The 18,962-nt window shown below is 38.2% G+C and overlaps 1 protein-coding gene across 1 annotated transcript in view; it reads right to left on the reverse strand.

The window, feature by feature from the left end:
* Window positions 1-18,962, reverse strand: part of LOC150087436 (uncharacterized) — a 44,631-nt gene that overhangs the window by 17,501 nt on the left and 8,168 nt on the right. The window contains exon 2 of the mRNA XM_090372069.1: window positions 4,310-4,424. Coding sequence (XP_090228195.1) covers window positions 4,310-4,380 — 71 coding nt within the window. The 5' untranslated portion in view covers window positions 4,381-4,424. The remainder of the gene's footprint in view (window positions 1-4,309; window positions 4,425-18,962) is intronic.

The raw sequence follows: 18,962 nt of genomic DNA on the forward strand, positions 1-18,962 counted from the left end.
TCTTTATTCCCCTTAAAATCTGACAATCTGTTGGTGACATCATTAATTATTACTGCAGAAAACATACCCTGGTTCTAGTCAACCTATCCATATTACAAAAAATATTTCCCATTTCCCTGATAATGGAGTCTCCTAATAGAACTAAGTCCTTTTGAACCAGAGCAGTTTGCACTTGGTTATTTTGTTCTGGGGCCTGAATCGGGAGCGTATAACTTGGAAAGTTACTAGAGTCTCGAGTCCCTGATGAGCTCCCAGTAACATTATTCTCGGGGGCAAGCACCTGTCTTTTCAGTGACTCAAATTCTTCTAGCAGTACACCAAATTTTAACTTTAGATCAGTACACCCTGTACAACGATGACAAAGAAAAGACTCACCAGGTGAGCTATGATTATCCACTAGGTCGACCTTGGAATACATGCCACAGGTTCTGCAAATGATGAAATCATGATTCACCCAGAAAACACCATTGGCTATTTCTGTATGAATCACGATACCCTCTGACAAAGCATTCAAGGTGGACCTTGTCACAACCATTGTTAAATTTACTAAATATCACAAAGTAACTTTTAAAAAAAATTATATTTATCATATTATAAAAATTTAAATTTACAAACTATTACAGAAAAAAAAAACATATCAAAATAAACTTTACAATATATTAACGAAATTAATTAAAAGCAATTATCTAACCTCTCTAATCACTATGCTCTCATTGCACTTTAGTCCCAGGAGTGCTATGAAAACAAGACCGCTCGCTATGAATGCCAACAGTGATATTCTTAAGTATCACATGATTTCATTCTATTAACTTTTCTTCTGGTTTGAGATTTCTCCCAACAAAATCCCATCTCGTCAAGAATTTTTCTTCAAGTTACACTTTGCCAATTAAAACTTAACTTTTGTTTTAAGACTAAGATTAATTTGGGTACAGCTGATACATTTATCATAAATATAAATTACACACTTTGTTGCTTGATGCACTGTTCAAATCTCAATAATGTTGAATACAGATTTCTTGTATATGTAGAGATTTTCCTTTTTTTTTTTTTTTTTTGGCTGATGTAAGAAAGCAAGCCTATACAGCATCAGCCAAAAAAAAAAAAAAAAAAAACCCCACTTCTCACATCCATTCGTTCTAAAAGTGTGTCCAGTTCTTCCTTCAATTAATTTAAGCTCTCAACTTTCACGACAGATGGAAGTTTGTTCCAGCAATCAACTACCTGCTGGCTAAAGGAAAACTTCCGCACACCTATTCTGCAACTGTCTTTCCTCAATTTGAATTTATGCCCCACCTCAGGTTTGTAATCTGAGCAAGAAGAAGAATCCCATCAGTATTGAGCCTGCTCAAACCATTCAAGTAAACACCTGAAACAGATGTAAACGCCTTATGTAAACACCTCAAACAGATCACCTCACAGGTGCCTAGTCTCCAGTCACTGCAATTTGCAGAACTTAAGCCTTTCTTGGTAAGAGGACCCCTTCGTTCCGTCACCAATCTTCTTGCCCTTCTCTGTACCCATTCTAGCAACTCTACATCCTTCCTAAAATGAGGTCTCCAGACCTGTACACAGTACTCAAGGTGTGACCTGACCATTTCCTTATACAAAGGGATAATCACCTCCTTGTTGCTATTAGCAAAATTTCTGTATATCATTGACAAGATCTCGTTTGTTATTTGGTTTTTAGGGGCATTAGCAACTAAAGCCATATTGCTCCGTGAATATGCAGTGGTCATTCCCTGACCTTTCCGCATCCTCCGTATTTGGTGGTGACGGGCTCGAACCCCGGTCTAATCAAGAAGCGTATGCTGCGCACTGCTGCTCCTTCCCACCTGGCTACGGAGGCACCACAAGACCTCGTGACCTGCTCTGGCAGCCTGTCTGCACTGCTCAGAAAATTTCATATCTGACTGCGCAATTACCCTCAGGCCTTTTCATTCTCTACCACCCTGAGTGTAGTACCACACAGTTGGTACATTTCTTTGGGTTACTGCTACCCATATGCAATACTTTGCACTTGTCAGTGTTAAACATCAGTTGCCACTTCTCAGACCACCTGCCCAACTTTTCTAGATCCTGTTGCCATAGAATACTGTCTTTACTGTCGTTAACAACACTGTCAACCTTTGTATCATTTGCAAACTTGAACATTAAGTCTGATATACCTTCCTCAATATCACTGAGAAATATACAAAACAACAATGTTCAATGGGCCCAACACTGTTGGGCCCATTGAACATTGTTGCAACTCAGGAAAACTCCCTCCAGAGGACTACTGAACCATAAAGAACATTTGAATTTTATCATGCTCTTATTTTCTGGCAGGGTAATAAAAACTACCATATTCAATTAAAAGAGATAAATCCTGCAACAGGAATTCCAGTTCAAAAGATTTCCACAAAGGAATTTTATGCCTATACAATAATGCTGCAAGCTAAAGTTTACCTAAATCCTCCATCAATCTGCTGTGGACATATACAATGACTTGGCATTGCATTAACAATACCTACTAAGAACTTCATGGGGCCACCTTTTGCCCATAATACAGCCGATGTATGTCTTGTCTTTGCACAGACTTGACAAGGTGTTGAAGAGTGTCCTCTGTGGTAGCCTACCCATGCATTGAACAATATGTCTGGTAATGGCCCCAAATTGTCAGGTGGATGGTCACACCTTTGAATGTCCTTTTTTTAGTAGGTCCCTACAATGCTCATTTGGGTTGAGATTGGGCAAGTTAGGCAGTGATAAGAAGATGGAAAATTCGTTGTCATGCTCCTGAAACCAGTGGCAACCTGCCTGGCCTTGTGGCATGTCACATTGTCTCGTTTACGGATGCCAGACTTCTCCGTATATAATGTCAGCAAGAAGGGTACACTTGGTCGGCAACAACAGAAAGGTATGCATTCCCATCGAGCTGCTGATTAACACTGTTCAGAGGACCCAAGGCATGCCACAAAAACAATTCTCAAACCATAACACCACTGGTTCCAGCAGGCTGAACACCAACAGTGCATCCAGGTGTGATGGCCTCATATTGCTTTCTCCAAATGCAGAGATATGCCCATCAGCACATCACAGATGGAAACAGACACATCAGACCAGGCAATAGATTTCCACATGTCGGTGGTCCAGTGCTGATGTGCCCATGCAAGGTGCAGTTTTTTTTGTTTCAGAAATAAGTATGGGTACCTGTGACGGGTGTCAACTGCCATAGCCTTTACAAAGTGATGTCACAGCATGTAGTCCATGCGGATATTGGTCTTGATACTGGATGGTTAAGTGGACCACTGTGTTACATCACTGCTGTGTTATATAAGACAAGACATAATATAATGCTCACCACAGGCATTAATCACTTGTGGCTCTCTCATGTGCAATCTTTGGCTGGTCATTCAACCAGCCAGTCATGACAGACTTGTGACACCAGAGAATGGGAACACTTAACCACATGAATTGTGGTTGAGATACTGGCATGTGTGTGTCTTGCTCCACAAGCATTCCACATTCAAAGTTGAAAAGATTCCTCACAAACACTCAAAACCTGACTGCCTCGTGTATTAACTACAATCCTATAATCCTATGGAGAATGGGCTTCTTTTGCCTTCACCAGAATCACAGACCATTTCTGCACCTTGTGTAGGAATGCTCTGTGATGCTGGTGAGGGCAGTTTGTTTGTTTAGGGATTTATTAGGCCCATCAACATCTGTGGCCATAGTGCACCAGGTGAGGGCAGTATTGTTAATGCAAAGCCAACTTAAGTGTATACACATATGCTAAACTGAAACAAGGGTTGAAATTGAACCAACAGTGAACATTGCTTTAATTAAAAACCAACAAATATGCTACCAATAGTAACCAACTCATTCAATTATACAGAAGGGAAGATTAATGATTTATTTCACTCAAAAAAACATTGTTTACTCAGGAGTAATTCTGTTCTCCCTTATAATTTTTTTGCCATTTCTCTATTCAAAACTGAAGAGTTAGAATGACCAAAAATGGAACAATCCTGTGTGTGACTTCATGCAACCTGCATGGGGTTAAACTGTGACTCGGGAACAGCGTTCACTCATGTTGAAGACTAACTTAATAGAGTGCTAGTGTACATACAGGCAAACCAAAGTTAAGGTCTTTAGAAGATAGCTGTAAATTATCTGTTTTATCCAAAAAAAACTTGAGTATTTCTACTGGATTACAATGCTAAAGCATATATTTTATAAGCCAGTTTTGGCTTAATTTCAGTTATTTCCTATGTTATCATACTGTTTAAAAATAATTTTAAAATTCATTAAAATTTTTATATCATACCTGTTAAAGTCAACTCTTAATTTTCTAAATTCAGTTTGAAGATATGAAAGCTGGTTATCAATAGAAGCCATCACCACTACACAGCATTATTCTGATATCAGATAAAAAATGGATTCTTGAAAAAAAAGAAATTGGAATTTAAAATATGTTATATTAATGTATGTAAATACATATATATAAGAGTTATTAGAACAAGTTTAGAACAGAAAAACTATTTTATTTAGACAACTCGTTTTAGTACACTCGTTGCTCCTGGGATTCTTCATATGTCAAAGCAGTGGTGGGAAGAGAATGCGGGTGGGAGGGTTAAAATCAAAACTGCCTAATTACAGGCAGCTTCTTTTTTATTATTACACAAACACCCAATTATTCAAAATAGCAGGAGACAAACTATAAATAAATTAATGTCAAAAGGTAAACTTAATTTTGCATACTAATACTCCACTGCCACAATGAAGCTAATATACTGTTAAATAATTTATAATGAAAATAACATAGGCTGCAATACTGGCACAACTCAAAAATTTGTCATGTTTGGTAACATCAAAAATCAGTCCAAGCTAAAATTGTCAGTTTATTTTATGGTTGAATGGGATAAGCGCAAACTTCAAAATTGGGTAAACCAGCATCTTAATTATCTAATTAAAGTATTACAGATTTGAAAGATAAAATTACTATAAGTTCATAGGTGGTGTTAACTCAAAAATCATATTTTTTGCAATGTGTCAGTAACGCAGTCAATATGCAATATGCTCAAAATGTGTTGGATTAAAAACAATTAGCCTCATTAAACAATTAGACCAGCCTAAAAATATATATTTTTTTAATGATTTGAATGATGAAATACTGTTATTGTATACAGAATTAACTAAACCAGATAAAACCAGTAGAAATTTCATTGGATGGTCCAAATCAGTTCATAAACTACAAATAATGGAGTTGCTGGTTAAAGCACTGCAGGGACAAGACTGCAGTAATAATCCAGACACAGCATGGGTTTGTTAAAGGCAAGTCTTGTCTAACCAATTTGATTGGATACTATAATGTGGTCACAAAGGAAATGGATGCAGATAATAATTTTGGTATCCTATACTTGGATTTCAGGAAAGCTCTTGATACTGTTGCACATGAAAGACTACTGTACAAATTAGCACAGTATGGCATTAAGGGCAAGTTGCTACAATAGATAAAAGGATGGTTGAGTTGGAAAAGACAGAGTGGTAATCAATGGACACTGCTCTTCGTGGACTAATGTTATTAGTGGAGTCCCCCAGTGTTGGACCCGCTGTTGTTTTGCTACAAAGGTTAGTAGGATTATTAACGACAGTAATGACAGTATGCTACTGCAACAGGATCTAGAAAAGTTGGGGAGATGGGCTGAGAAGTGGCAACTGAAGTTCCCCATTGGCAGAAGCCACAGAAAAATGTACAGACTGGCAGAGCAGGTCATGGGGGTCTTGTCAATGATATACGGGAATTTTGCTAGAAGGGATAAGGAGGCGATTATCCCTTTGTATAAGGCAATGGTCAGGCTACACCTTGAGTACTGTATACAGGTCTGGAGGCCTTTTCAGGAAGGATGCTAGAGCGAGTTGTTGTTATTATTTGGTTTTTAGGAGCACTGGCAACTAAGGCCATATTGCTCCGGGGATATGCGGTGGTCATTCCCTGACCTTTCCGCATCCTCCGTATTTGGTGGCTCACGGGCTCGAACCCCGGTTTAATCAAGAAGCATGTGCTACGCACTGCTGCTCCTGCCCGCCTGGCTACGGAGGTGCCGCTAGAGCGAATACAGAGAAAGGCTTAAGTTCTGCAAATTGCAGCATCTGGAGACTAGTCATCGGTGAGGTGATCTGACTGAGGTGTGTAAGGCCTTGAACGGCTTGAGCAGGCTCAATGGTGATAAGGATTCTCCTTTTTGCCCAGATTACAAACCTGATGGGGCATAAACTCAAATTGTGAAAAGACAGTTGTAGAATAGACATGCAGAGGCTTGCCTTTATCTCTCATTCTGGAAACTGATAGCTTAAATATTCAAGTAAGATGTGGGAAGTGTTTTTTTTTTTTTTTTTGGCTGCTGCTGCATTAGCTTGGTTTCTTTCATTACATGCCTCTACTAATGCTAATGCTAAATAAATGCAATCCTCCACAGAAGAGTGCACCGGTTCCACTGGAGGTAGCTATTGCAGTGACTCTTTTTGAGGGAAGCAGGAAATATGCTTTGTAAAAAAGATAGGTGGTACAGGTCCAGTGTACACCTACATGGAACAAAAGTCATTGTGTTTTAGAGCAGATTGGGCAAAAGTTATTGATGTTTTAGACCAGATGTCATCTTTTAAGGGCATAAAAGGTAATATTAGGAGATTTTTTTTTTTTTTCCGATATATAAGAGGTATTAGAACCGATAGTACTTAGTACCATGCTTGGGTTGGAGGTTGAGAAGACAAAAGAAGATATTTGTTGACATTAGACTTGAACTTCTGTAGACTAATTTTCAGGAAATACGTGTAAAGGAAGATTGTTCCAGAAAACGGGAGTTGAATGAATAAACGAGGAAGATGAAAAGTTGGTTCTGTGAGTTTGAAGTTGGACAGTAAATGGATGTTGGCTGGTGGCAGCATGTGTTTGGACTGTTTTGAAAGAGAGAGAGAGAGCGGGAATTATAGAAGCCAATCCAGAGATTAGAAGTCAAGGTAATCCCCAAAAGAGATATATATCATTTTGGCTAGAAATCAGAGTGTCACCAAAGATAAGCACAGTAACAGAAGAATCCTTTTTTGCGAGACATAAGACAAGACTGAGTTTTAGAAGCATTGAAATCAACTAAGTTGTCTTTGCCCCACTGGAGAATTACCTGGAGATCGGCATTTAAGGAATTGGTAGTGGATATTCGAGAAGTTTAAGCTGATTGAGCAGGGCAAGGTTTCTCAAAACGGAAAGTGGAATGCAATGTGCTATCATCGGCAAAGCTATGGATAGGATTTCCAGTCAATGGAAGAAGGTCTTAAGAAGTCAGAAGATAGAGAGCCATCTACCATCACTCTCAGGGATTAATCAGAGAGAAAACTGGATAACCAATTACAAAAAACAGTTGGCAAACCATACGATGGAACCTTGTTTAAAAGACCTTTATGCCAAACACAATTGAAAGCATTTGAGATGTCAAGAGCAACTGCTTGTGTTTCACCAAACTTTTCTATTGAATTTGTCCATAAATGGGTAACACAAGCCAGAATATCACCAGTGGATCGACACTGACGGAATCCATACTGGCGATCATTGATCAGACGGAAGGTTTCTAGGTAGTTTAAGAGTTGGCGGTTAATTGATTTCTCCATTACTTTAGAAAGGGTAGAAGTAATTGCAATGGAATGATAATTGGGTGGTAGGGATTTGTCACCCTTTTTAAGAACTGGCTGGATATGAGCAAATTTCCAAGCAGAAGGAAAAACACCTTTTGAATAAGAAAGTGAAAAAAAGGTGACAAAGAACAGGAGTAAGTTCAAGAGCACAGGTTTGGAGAACAAGTGGAGAAATGACATCAGGACCTGGCGCTTTCTTAGCATCAAGATCGTGAAAATCCTTCTGACATCCTTTTGACAGAAGACCACAGGAGGCATTAAATGGAGCGTGCTATGAATGGTGGGAGGTGTTTAACATGATCATTAATATGTGAGTTGGAAGAAAAATGGGATGCTAGCAGGTCAGCTTTATCCTTGGCTGAAGTGACAACAGAACCATATGGTGCATTTTGACAGAGGTGCGAGCAGAAATCCATCTGGTTTTGACAGAGGTGGGAGCACAGATGAGCGAAAGTTGCGGCCAAAACTTTGGCAAGAAACCAGAGTGCTCGGCTACCATTAGGGCAAGAAGCAAGTTTTCTACTCGTAGCCTGTACAAAATCTAGATTGAACTGATTAATAACTGTTGTACAATTGTTGCGAGCTTTGGTGTAGGCAGAAAATGAAACAATAATTGGAAACAAGCCAATTACGATATGCAACCTTCTTCTCTTGAACAGCCTTAGCACATTTATTGGAAAACCAAGGTTTAGATAAATTACAAGATTTTAATGTGGAGTGTTGAATAAAGGATTCCATTCGTCCAGGAATAATTTCACTGACACGATCTGAGCAAACATTGACATCAGAAGTTTTAAAACAGTCATTTGACCAAGGAAAAGAAATCTTGCAGGTCATCCCATTTTGCATTCTTGTAATGCCAAACAATATGAGGTTGGGAATAGCCATGAGATAAAGGCTCCACTGGAAATGAGACAATTGGCAAGTTGTGATCTGAGGGGCCTAAAGGGCCACTCACTTTGACCGTGTACTTAGAAGGGTTGTTTGTGTGAAAAAGATCAAGCATGTTGGCTGTATGGTTAGGGTTGTCCAGTATTCTTGTAGTTAAATGAACAGTCTGTGCAAGGTCATTAGTAATTGCAAAAGCCTCAGCATCTCGACCTGCTGGGTCGGTGTGACTAGAAAACGGAAGCCAGCTGGGGTTGTGAACATTAAAATCACCAAGGAAAATTACCTCGCTGTTAGGAGAGTTGGACTGGAGAAAGTCAAGTTGCAACGAGAGGAAGTCAAAGAGCTCCAAGTGATTAGTGGAGTTGGGAGAACAGTACAGACAACAGATGAATTTGACACAATGAGGTAGAGAGATTTTAAGCCAAAGAAGATCGAAAAGAGGAGAATCCAAATTACCAAGTCTCTGACAGGGAATATCGGAAGAAAATATGCACAAGTACCACCTTTGAGGCGAAAGGAATCATACAGCGAATAATTTGGGCAACTGAGATGAGCAGTAGTTGAATCAACCAACCGATAACTAAGATTCTGTAAGAAAAAGTACATGGGGTTTGGCAGACTGCAAGTGGAAATGGACGTCATTGAGAATAGAAATGAGACCACATATATTTGTAAAATGAACTAGGAAGTGTTTGGGAGGTTTAGATCTTTTCACAAATAAGATTACTCTATTAGTTTGACAGTTCATGGTGTATTCAATAGTAAGAAAAAGTGGGGGATCATGCTGTATGAAGTAATTAAATTTTTGGATATGGCGTACGCATGGTAAGAACATACCCAGAACCTTGACATAACGTGGCCTCGACAATGCCTCCTACATACACACTACTCGGACTCCCTCCAGTCACTATCTGGCAGAGTAGAGGTAGCAAGATTGTACACTAACTGATCCAGAAGTCTTCTCCGAAAGTTACCAATAGGTTCGGTCCAGTGTACTAACTGGCGGCAGGCCTGCGAACACCGTTTTAGAGATGTACCCTCGAAATGTAAGGAAGATTGGAGATTGGATCTGGCCATGATGTTCATCATAACCTCAAAGGTTATCAGTCATACTGCATGGTAGAAGAGATGAGGAAGTGTTGATTGGAACTTAGCTCTGGAGACTAAACATGGGTTCCACCACTTCAAACCTTCAATAAGCAAAGTGGTGGTATTGCACCGGTTGATGACAGTCATCTACCACCTAGTATTGCCTGGTAACAAAGGGGCGGCATTCCTCCATGTGTTGTGGGTGCCACACCTCGACCCCTGCTTATGTTGGTTCACACCCACAGTGTGCTTGAAAACAGAAGCCAGCTGGAATTGTGAACATTAAAATCGCCAAGGAAAATTACCTCACTGTTAGGAAAGATGGATTGGAGAAAGCCAAGCTGAAAAGAGAGAGGAAGTCAAAGAACTCAAAGTGATTAGTGGAGTTGTACCCAGGATTACTAACAGTCCCACCATTGTGAGGGTACAAGAAGAGGATTTGGCTGTCACAGACCATCCGTACTTCGCCGAAATTGAGTCCACTTGACTTGAATGTCACCCGAATTTCAGTTCTATCTGCATTTTAGACTCCCAGGTAGCAAGTACAGCTTGTCTAGCATATCTGAGAGAATGTCTGTGACAACCTCAAAGATCCAAGGATTAACTCAAAAGGAGAGCCTGTTTTTACAAGGATGGGACACACTTAAACAGAAAGGGTGTAAAAATATTTGCCGATATCCAGGTACTGGAGATCAAGACCTGCTGGGGATCATCATGAAACAAACACATACATGGGGTGTGTTAGGAACACTAAAAGCAAAAACAAGTGCATGTATACTACTTGCATGTAAACTAGTATTAGGAGCATAGGTCGCATTTGATGAATATGAAATATTGGTTAAGTCATCAAATGCATACATTGCAGGGATATTAGAAACATGTCTCAAACAAAACAGGTGTAGAATTTGAATGTGGGAAGAACAATGTGTGAAAAAAAGACAGACAGGATGGGAGGATTATACTCTTAGTTAAGAAGCAAATAAAATCTAAGGCAGTGCACCAAGTTGTCGTAGGTGCCAGTGTACTGCTGAGTCAGTTTGATGCAACATAAGCACTGAGAAAACAAAAGGAGAGTAGGAATGTGTTATAGGCCTAATGATTGTTATAAGTACAACAGACAACTATAGAGATAAATTGAGTGAGCTAATAAATCAGAATGTTTTATAATGTGGGAGTTTAACTTTCTGGGCATTGGCTAGAACTAGTGGATTAGTCACTCACAAGTCACTCACAAGAAAGACTTTTCTGGAATTATTGGATGACTTTTCTACACCAGCAGGCTAAAGATGCAATGAGAGAAAGCAATACACTTTATCTGATTATCAGCAGTGAATCTTCGTGCATTAAGAATCTGCAGATAAGAGCCACTAGATGGCAGTGTATATTGTATTGATAGAAGTTACATCTGTAAGCAAAGCTTACAGATGTAACTTCTGTCAAGGGCAAATGGAAGGGATAAAATGAACAAATTTTCAGACAGTTGCACAGGGCTCTCATGGCTTATCTCAACATCACCCGATAACTATGAAGTAAGACTTCTCTGTTCGATATTATTTTATTAGTTGTAGCAGTGGTATTTGCACATAACAATATTTTATCTCTACACCTGGAAGAAATACTGTGGTCCAATTCCACCTATATTATAACTAATTATAGGTGCTAGAGAAATAGCATTAGTAGTAACACTGAAAGATGGCATTGAATGATGCAAGAAAGCAAGCTTATACAGCATCAGAGAAAAAAAAAAAAAAAAAAAAAAATTTCACACATCCATTTGCTCCAAAAGTTGTTTGATTCTTGCTTTTTTTTAATTTCAGCTATCAACTTCCATAATGACTGATGGAAGTCTTTCAGCAATCAACATTCACTGGCTAAAGGCAAACTTCTGCACATCTATTCTACAACTGTCTTTCCTCACTTTGAATTTATACCCCTCAGGTGTGTAATCTGAGCAAGAGAAAGAATCCAATCAGCATTAAGCTTGCTCAAACCCTTCAAGGCCTTATACTTCTCAACCATATCACCTCACAGGTGCCTAGTCTCCAGATGTTGCAATTTGCAGAACTTAAGCTTTTCTTGGTAAGACCAACCCTAGTTCCCTTCACCAATCTCACTGCTCTTCTCTGTACTCATTCCAACAGTTCTACATCCTTCCTGAAACAAGGCCTCCAGACCTGTATGCAGTACTCAAGGCATAACCTGAAAACTTCATATCTGACTGCACAATTACCACTAGAACTTTTTCATTTTCCGCTACTCTGAATACAGTACCACACAGTTGGTACATTACTATGGGGTTACTACTACCCACATGCAGTAGTTTGCATTTGTCAATTTTAAACTTCAACTTCTAGCTCTCAGCCCATCTGCCCAACCTTTCTAGATCCTGTTGCAGTAGCATATTGTCATTAACAACCCTGCCAACCTTCATATCGTCTACAACATGGACATTAAGCCTGATATACCTTCATCTTTGATAAATATACGAAACAATGGGCCCAACACCAAACCCTGGGAGACTCCACTAATAACATTAGTCCATGAAGTGTCCCCTGATTACCACTCTCTTCTCCCACTCAACCATCCCTTTATCCATAGCAGCAACTTGCTCTTAATGCCATACTGCACCAATTTGTACAGTAGTCTCGTGTGCAACAGTATCGTTGTTTGTTTGTTATTTGGTTTTTAGGAGCATTAGCAACTAAGGCCATATTGCTCCAGGAATATGCGGTGGTCATTCCCTGACCTTTCCACATCCTCCGTATTTGGTGGTGACGGGCTCGAACCCCGGTCTAATCAAGAAGCATGTGCTACGCACTGCTGCTCCTTCCCACCTGGATACGGAGGCGCCCCGCAACAGTATCAAAAGCTTTCCTGAAATCAAAGTATAAGTATCTGATATCAAAATTATTTTTTGCATTCAGTCCACTTGCAACTACATCATAGTATCCAATCAAATTGGTTAGACAAGACTTCCCCTTAAGAAACCCAAACTGTGTCTGAATGATTACTGCAGTCTTGCCCAGATCAGTGGCACGCAAATTTATTTCACTCATGACCCCCTTTATTAAATATAAAATTGACACGACCCCTCAAAACAAAACCATTAATGAGAAGGAGCCTGGATAACCAGTAATATTTGGTCCATATGTGGCGCAATGTTTGAAATTACTAATCTCATATCATCTTCTGGATCAAGTCCGGAACACTTTTTTGTTTTTATAGCTGTTAAATTTTGAGAAACCAACCTCACATAAATATGTAGACTCGAAAGGTAGCAATGTTTGTATCACCATTTTTGATAATTCTGGATACTCGTCTCAAAGAGAAAGCCAAAATTTTTCCCAAGTAGTCTTCCCAAGTAATGCTTCGCCAGACGACAAGTAGATAAAATCTTCATTTTATTGCATGGTAACTTCGGGACGTGAAGAAATATCAAAAACAAAGGGATCATGAATCCAATACAACTTTTTTTCTGGAGATACATTAAATTATTTGGAAAAATTCTTAATTAGCATTGTTAGGTGGGTGGCAATGATATCCCTTAAATTGTAAAATGTCATTATAACAAAATCAGAAAAGCATGGGAACATTTCAGTATTATTAGCTCAAATTCAGTTTTCCAAAGATTACCACTTCCCTTTAATAGTTTCAATGTTATCACTGAGTATTAATATACTTGTTCCCTTGAAGACTTAGTGAGATTTGTTTTGTAAATTTTTTTTTGCTTTCATGCATCACATGCCACTACTACTTAAATTTAAATCATTAAGTCAGCAAGGGAACCAAGTTTTCCAAGTCATTTTTGATTTATAAACAATTGAGCAAGGTTCTCATTTTTATCCAATAAAACTTCATGTTTGAGGTCAAATGTAGGTGGTAGATGACTTTCTTCAACCGGTGAAATACCACCACTTTGCTTATTGGAGGCTTGAAGTGGTGAAACCCATGTTTAGTCTCTAGAGCAAAGTTTCCGGCATCCCCCCCTCCCCCCATCCTTCTCCTTCAACCCATGCACGGTACTAAGTACTATAGGTTTTGATACCTTTCGTGTTTGGGGTTTTCATAAAAAAAAAAAAAAAAAAAAAACATCGCAATACTTTGCTACTGGACAACCACCTCACTTCTGTATATAAAAGAAGTGTTTCATCCCATTTCATTACAAAGCATTGTGAAAAGTCTGCTATTTAAGTAGTAATTTTTTAGTAAAGTTGACACACTTATCACATCTTCCAAAACTTAGTGCTGGTCAGTTTGCATTTCCTTTGCTACTAATGCTTCCCTATGTGTAATGCAATGATTCAAAACTATATTTGGAGCAATTTCCTCGACTCTGCCATTTAGACTTTTATTGTATCCCATTAATATAGTTGCACAAATTGCAAAGCCGTTATTCCACTTTAGATTATTTGTTTGAAAGAAAATATTTATAACATAAAATCTTCTCACCCGTCATTCTTCCTTCCAAAGCTTTGCAAAATAGAAAATTCTCTATAATATCTCCCTCATAGTAGTATCTCACATATACAATAAGTTGAGTAAGGTTTTAAATATCTGTGAATTCATCTAATTGTATTGCAAAAATCTCTCAATCGATTTAATAAACTGAATTTTATGTTGTCCGCGATAACTGTAATACACTGTCTCTGGATAATAAGAGGAATAAGAGTTTAAAAAATGAATTAGATAGTATGAACCAGAGCTGTAATGCTCAATACGTTCTATGTTGATATCAATATTTGTAAAATATTGATATCAACGTAGAACGTATAAAATATATGTAAAATATCACACGTTGATATCAATATTTGTAAAATATTGATATCAACATAGAACATATTGAGCATTACAGCTCTGGTTCATACTATCTACTGTCTCTGGATAGAGGAATAGTATTTAAATCGATGCTGTGCTTTTCTCTATGCATAATTGAAATCATTTTTATAGTAGCAGGGAGAACAAGAGATTCGGCAATAGTATGTGATTTCAAATTTTTTCGTATTAAATATAAAACTACCAACAATGCTTTTAAAGCTTTACAAAGAATTGCCACATGTTTCTTCATGAAAGATTTCAGACCTTGTATGGTGTCGGTGTGTCTTTTGAAAAGGATTTCATCCTTTCGTTAGCCAGTTTTTCGTAACATATTACGCATAAAGCATGTTGCTCATCATCAACAACACTAAGTAAAGCTATACTTCGTAAATTCTTCTTGATATTATCTATTCTTTTTTCATTCTTTTTTGATTTGGAATATGATGGCTCTCTACCAGAAATTGGTCATTATACTTGAAATAACATTAGTATCCATATTTTCACATGATACATTTCTTACCCTTTTAGCTACTGAAGTATCTGTAGCAATATTATTGTCGTCACTCCTCGACCATTTTGTTCTGATTACCCAATTATCCAGGGTAAAATTTTTTTTTTTTCTTCTTAGAAACAATGATAATATAAAAAGTAGCAGAAGAATGAAAAACACATCCAAGTTGATGCAAAAACACCAAATTGCAAAGCAGAATAAAGCATGCATGCAACAGACTTATTTACTGCCACAGCATATTCGCAGCTCTGGCCTTTAGGCAATTTCAGAAATTTTTGCTGTAGGAAGCACAAATTGAGAGCTAAAGGGATTACAGTTTGGCAATTGAGTAGTACTTCTCAGAACTGATTCATCTGTACTGAGAAGTATTAATACATACTGAGAAGTCACACTAGCAGCTGCTTTCTGTGTGTCCATTGCTAGTGAGCAAATTAAGGCGTATTACCCACAAGGACAATAAGTAAGAAAGTCACCTCCATCACACGTGAAACCACCCTAAAAATAAAGAGTGACAATAGGGTTCATTCGTATCTCAGACTCCATTCGAGTAGAAAGGTCTCTATACCTACAATATTGAAAAAGTAATTTTAACAACAGGTTTTTAGAGTTTACATACAAATTAACTAATTTCTCCTCCACTTTTCTCTCAGTTATAACAAAACTATTTAGCTCCCTGTTACAGTTTAATAGGCTTCTGTCCTCCACTTCCCTACAGAATTCCTCATGTGTGAATGTAGATGCAAAATACACATTCAGTTTGTGAGCTACGAGAGCAGGATCATCAACAGTCGAACCATCAATATCAGGTGGACCAATTTCGTGGACCACTTGATATTGATGGTTCATCCCCTTCTTTTTAGAGTTTACATAAGTAAACAAGTCTTTGCTGTTTTTCTTTAAATCTTCTGCCAAAGATTTCTTGTAATCTGCCTTTGCTTGCCTAACCTCCTTTGTGACTTGTAATGAAATTTTTGATTATGGCATACACATGGTACGAATATACCCAGATCCTTGACATAATGTGGCTTCGACAATAGCCCCTGCATACACACTACTCTGACTCCGTCCAGTCACTATCTGACAGAGTGGAGATTATACACTAGCTGATCTGATAATTTATATGCATCCCATGCATTTTTTTTCTCTGCCATGAGTTAGTTCATCTGACATCCTTGAACAGTATTTCTAAGTTGGCACAAAAAACCTAGTAGCTTCCAAGATTAATTCTTTGAATGCTTCACATTTAGAATTTGCCATTGGTAACATCATCAGTTGGTCCCACTGCATAGAATTTAAAACTGTCTGAGACCACTGTAGTCACCTTTACAAAGCAAAAACCCTATCTTTATCCCCTGATGGTAGTTACATCTTTGAGCAAATCCCACATCAGTGATCACTGACACCTTAATCTGCTGATAATCAAATCAGGAGTATTACTCCCTCAAGTTGCCTCTCAAACATGCTGCTGTAGAAAACAATTGTAAAATAAATCCACAAAAGTCTTGCTAGTGTGCAAGTGACCAACCCACAAGTTCCAGTCAATATCTGGGAAGTTAAAATCCCCCATTATAAGACATTCTAATTTACTGGCCCACTATTTCTCTGTACAGTTGTTCATTGTAATCAGAGTCATTAGGCCTATAACACTCCTCTACTCCTTTTTGCTTTCTCAGTGTCACACCAAACTGACTCAACATTGTACCGTCCACCCATGTCAACTGGATGCACTTCCTTAGATTTTGTTTCATAACTAACACAGCATAGCTCCTCCTCCTCCTCCCTTCCTATCTGTACACATTGTACTCTCCAAATTCCAATTTTGCATTCCTTATACTGTATCTGTATGGCAACATGTCTCTGATATCCCAACAATTGATATTGCAAATTGTTGCTATAAATAAAGGGATGGTTGAGTGGCAGAAGACAGAGAGTGGTAATTAATGGCACTACTCATCGTGGACTAATATTATTAGTGGAGTCCCTCAGGGTTCAGTGTTGGGTCCATTGTTGTTTTCTGTATTTATAAATAATATTGATGATGGTATATCAAGCTTAATGTCCAAGTTTGCAGACGATACAAAGTTTGGCAGGGTTGTTAAGGACACTACGCTGCTGCAACAGGATCTGGAAAGGTTGAGCAGATGGGCTGAGAGGTGGCAAATGGAGTTTAACATTGACAAATGTAAAGTACTACATATGGGAAACAGCAACCCCAGAGCAACGTATCAACTCTGTGGTACTACACTGACAGTGGTAGAGAATGAAAAGGACCTGGGGTAATTGTGCAGGCAGATATGAAGTTCTTGAGCAGTGAGCGCTGCAAGAGTAGCTCATGGTGTCTTATCAATGATATACAGGAATTTTTCTAGCAGGGATAGGGAGGTGATTATTCCCTTGTAAGGCAATGGTCAGGCCGCACCTTGAGTACTGTATACAGGTCTGGAGGCCTCATTTCAAGAAGGACGTAGAGCTGCTGGAACGAGTACAGAGAAGGGCAACAAGGTTAGTGAACGGAACGAAGGGTTGCTCTTACGAAGAAAGGCTTAAGTTTTGCTAATTACAGTGTCTGGAGACTAGGCACTGGTGAGGTGTACAACGCCTTGAATGGTTTGAGCATGCTCAATACTGATGGGATACTGCCTCTTGCTCAGAATAATCACCTGAGAGGGCATAAATTCAAATTGAGGAAAGACAGATGTAGGATAGATGTGCGGAAATTTGCCTTTAGCAAGCGGGTAGTTGGTTGGTGGAACAGACTTCCATCCATTGTTGTGGAAGTTGATAGCCTAAATAAATTTAAGGCTCAGCTGGACAGGTATTTCGAACAAACGGAGGGATGAAGTGGAAGGGTTTTTTTTTTTTTTTTTTTGGCTGATGCTGCATAAGCTTGCTTTCTTGTATCATATGCCTCTACTAATGCTAATGCTATCTGCCTTTGATGTCTTGACCAGCACTACAAATTCATTAAAATTTATTTACTACAATTTAAGAATTACATGACCATTACCTGGTGACAAAATACAAATCATGGCCAAGGCCAAGTTAATATAATAATAAAATGTTGCATTTACATTAAATGTCAGATACACACACATACTTATATAATATATATACAGGCAACCCCCGTATAACACAGCACAACACAGTTTTCTCTAACATGATTGATAAATTGCGGCAATCCTCGCACAACATGGAGTATTTTGCATCTACATTCACAGATAAGGAGTTATTCAAGGGGGGGAATACGAAGTTAAACATAACAAAGGCACCTGGGGTGGATGGGATCTATCCAGTTATATTAAATATTTTATTTGTAAAATAATAAGAGGAGTTTACCTCAATATAGTATGTAGAACACTTCCGTATGATACTCTCCAGAAATTAAAATGAAAAAATTGACAACTTACATTAGAGTAAAATATAAATAATTAAAAACCAATTTAACACAATTCAAATCAATTAAAAATCAATTTAACGCAATTAAAAAGAATCTAACGAAAATATTCAAAACGATTTTCCTTCCTGAAGCTGACAACGCTTTTTGACCGTATGTCGTGATCACAGAAAAGAAAATTGATTTTCATTTCTGGAGAGTATCAGACGGAAGTGTTCTACGTACTATAGTGAGGTAAACTCCTCTTATTATTTTACAAATATTAATATCAATGTAGAACGTATTGAGTATTACAGCTCTGATTCATACTATTAAATATTTTAACATAGTTTCACAACTGCCATTGATTTCTGGTCTGTTATTGCTGGTGGGTTTAGTTTTGTGTGGTTTGATGTGCATCAGCAACGCTTTGCTCTTCCTTGGTGGCAACAAGTAGACATTGCGAATTGAATGCAAGATTAGTTTTATGAAACCTGTATAAATTAACTATATTTTAGTATGGATAATATCGTGTTATAAAGTTAGATCTTTTATACTATGTATTAACCAGAGAAATTTGATGTGAGTGTAGAAATTTCCTATAAAAAGGTA

The sequence above is a fragment of the Mastigoproctus giganteus genome, chromosome 4 (assembly GCF_048544385.1).
Source record: "Mastigoproctus giganteus isolate SK-2022 chromosome 4, ASM4854438v1, whole genome shotgun sequence".
Classification (NCBI taxonomy): Eukaryota; Metazoa; Arthropoda; class Arachnida; order Uropygi; family Thelyphonidae; genus Mastigoproctus; species Mastigoproctus giganteus.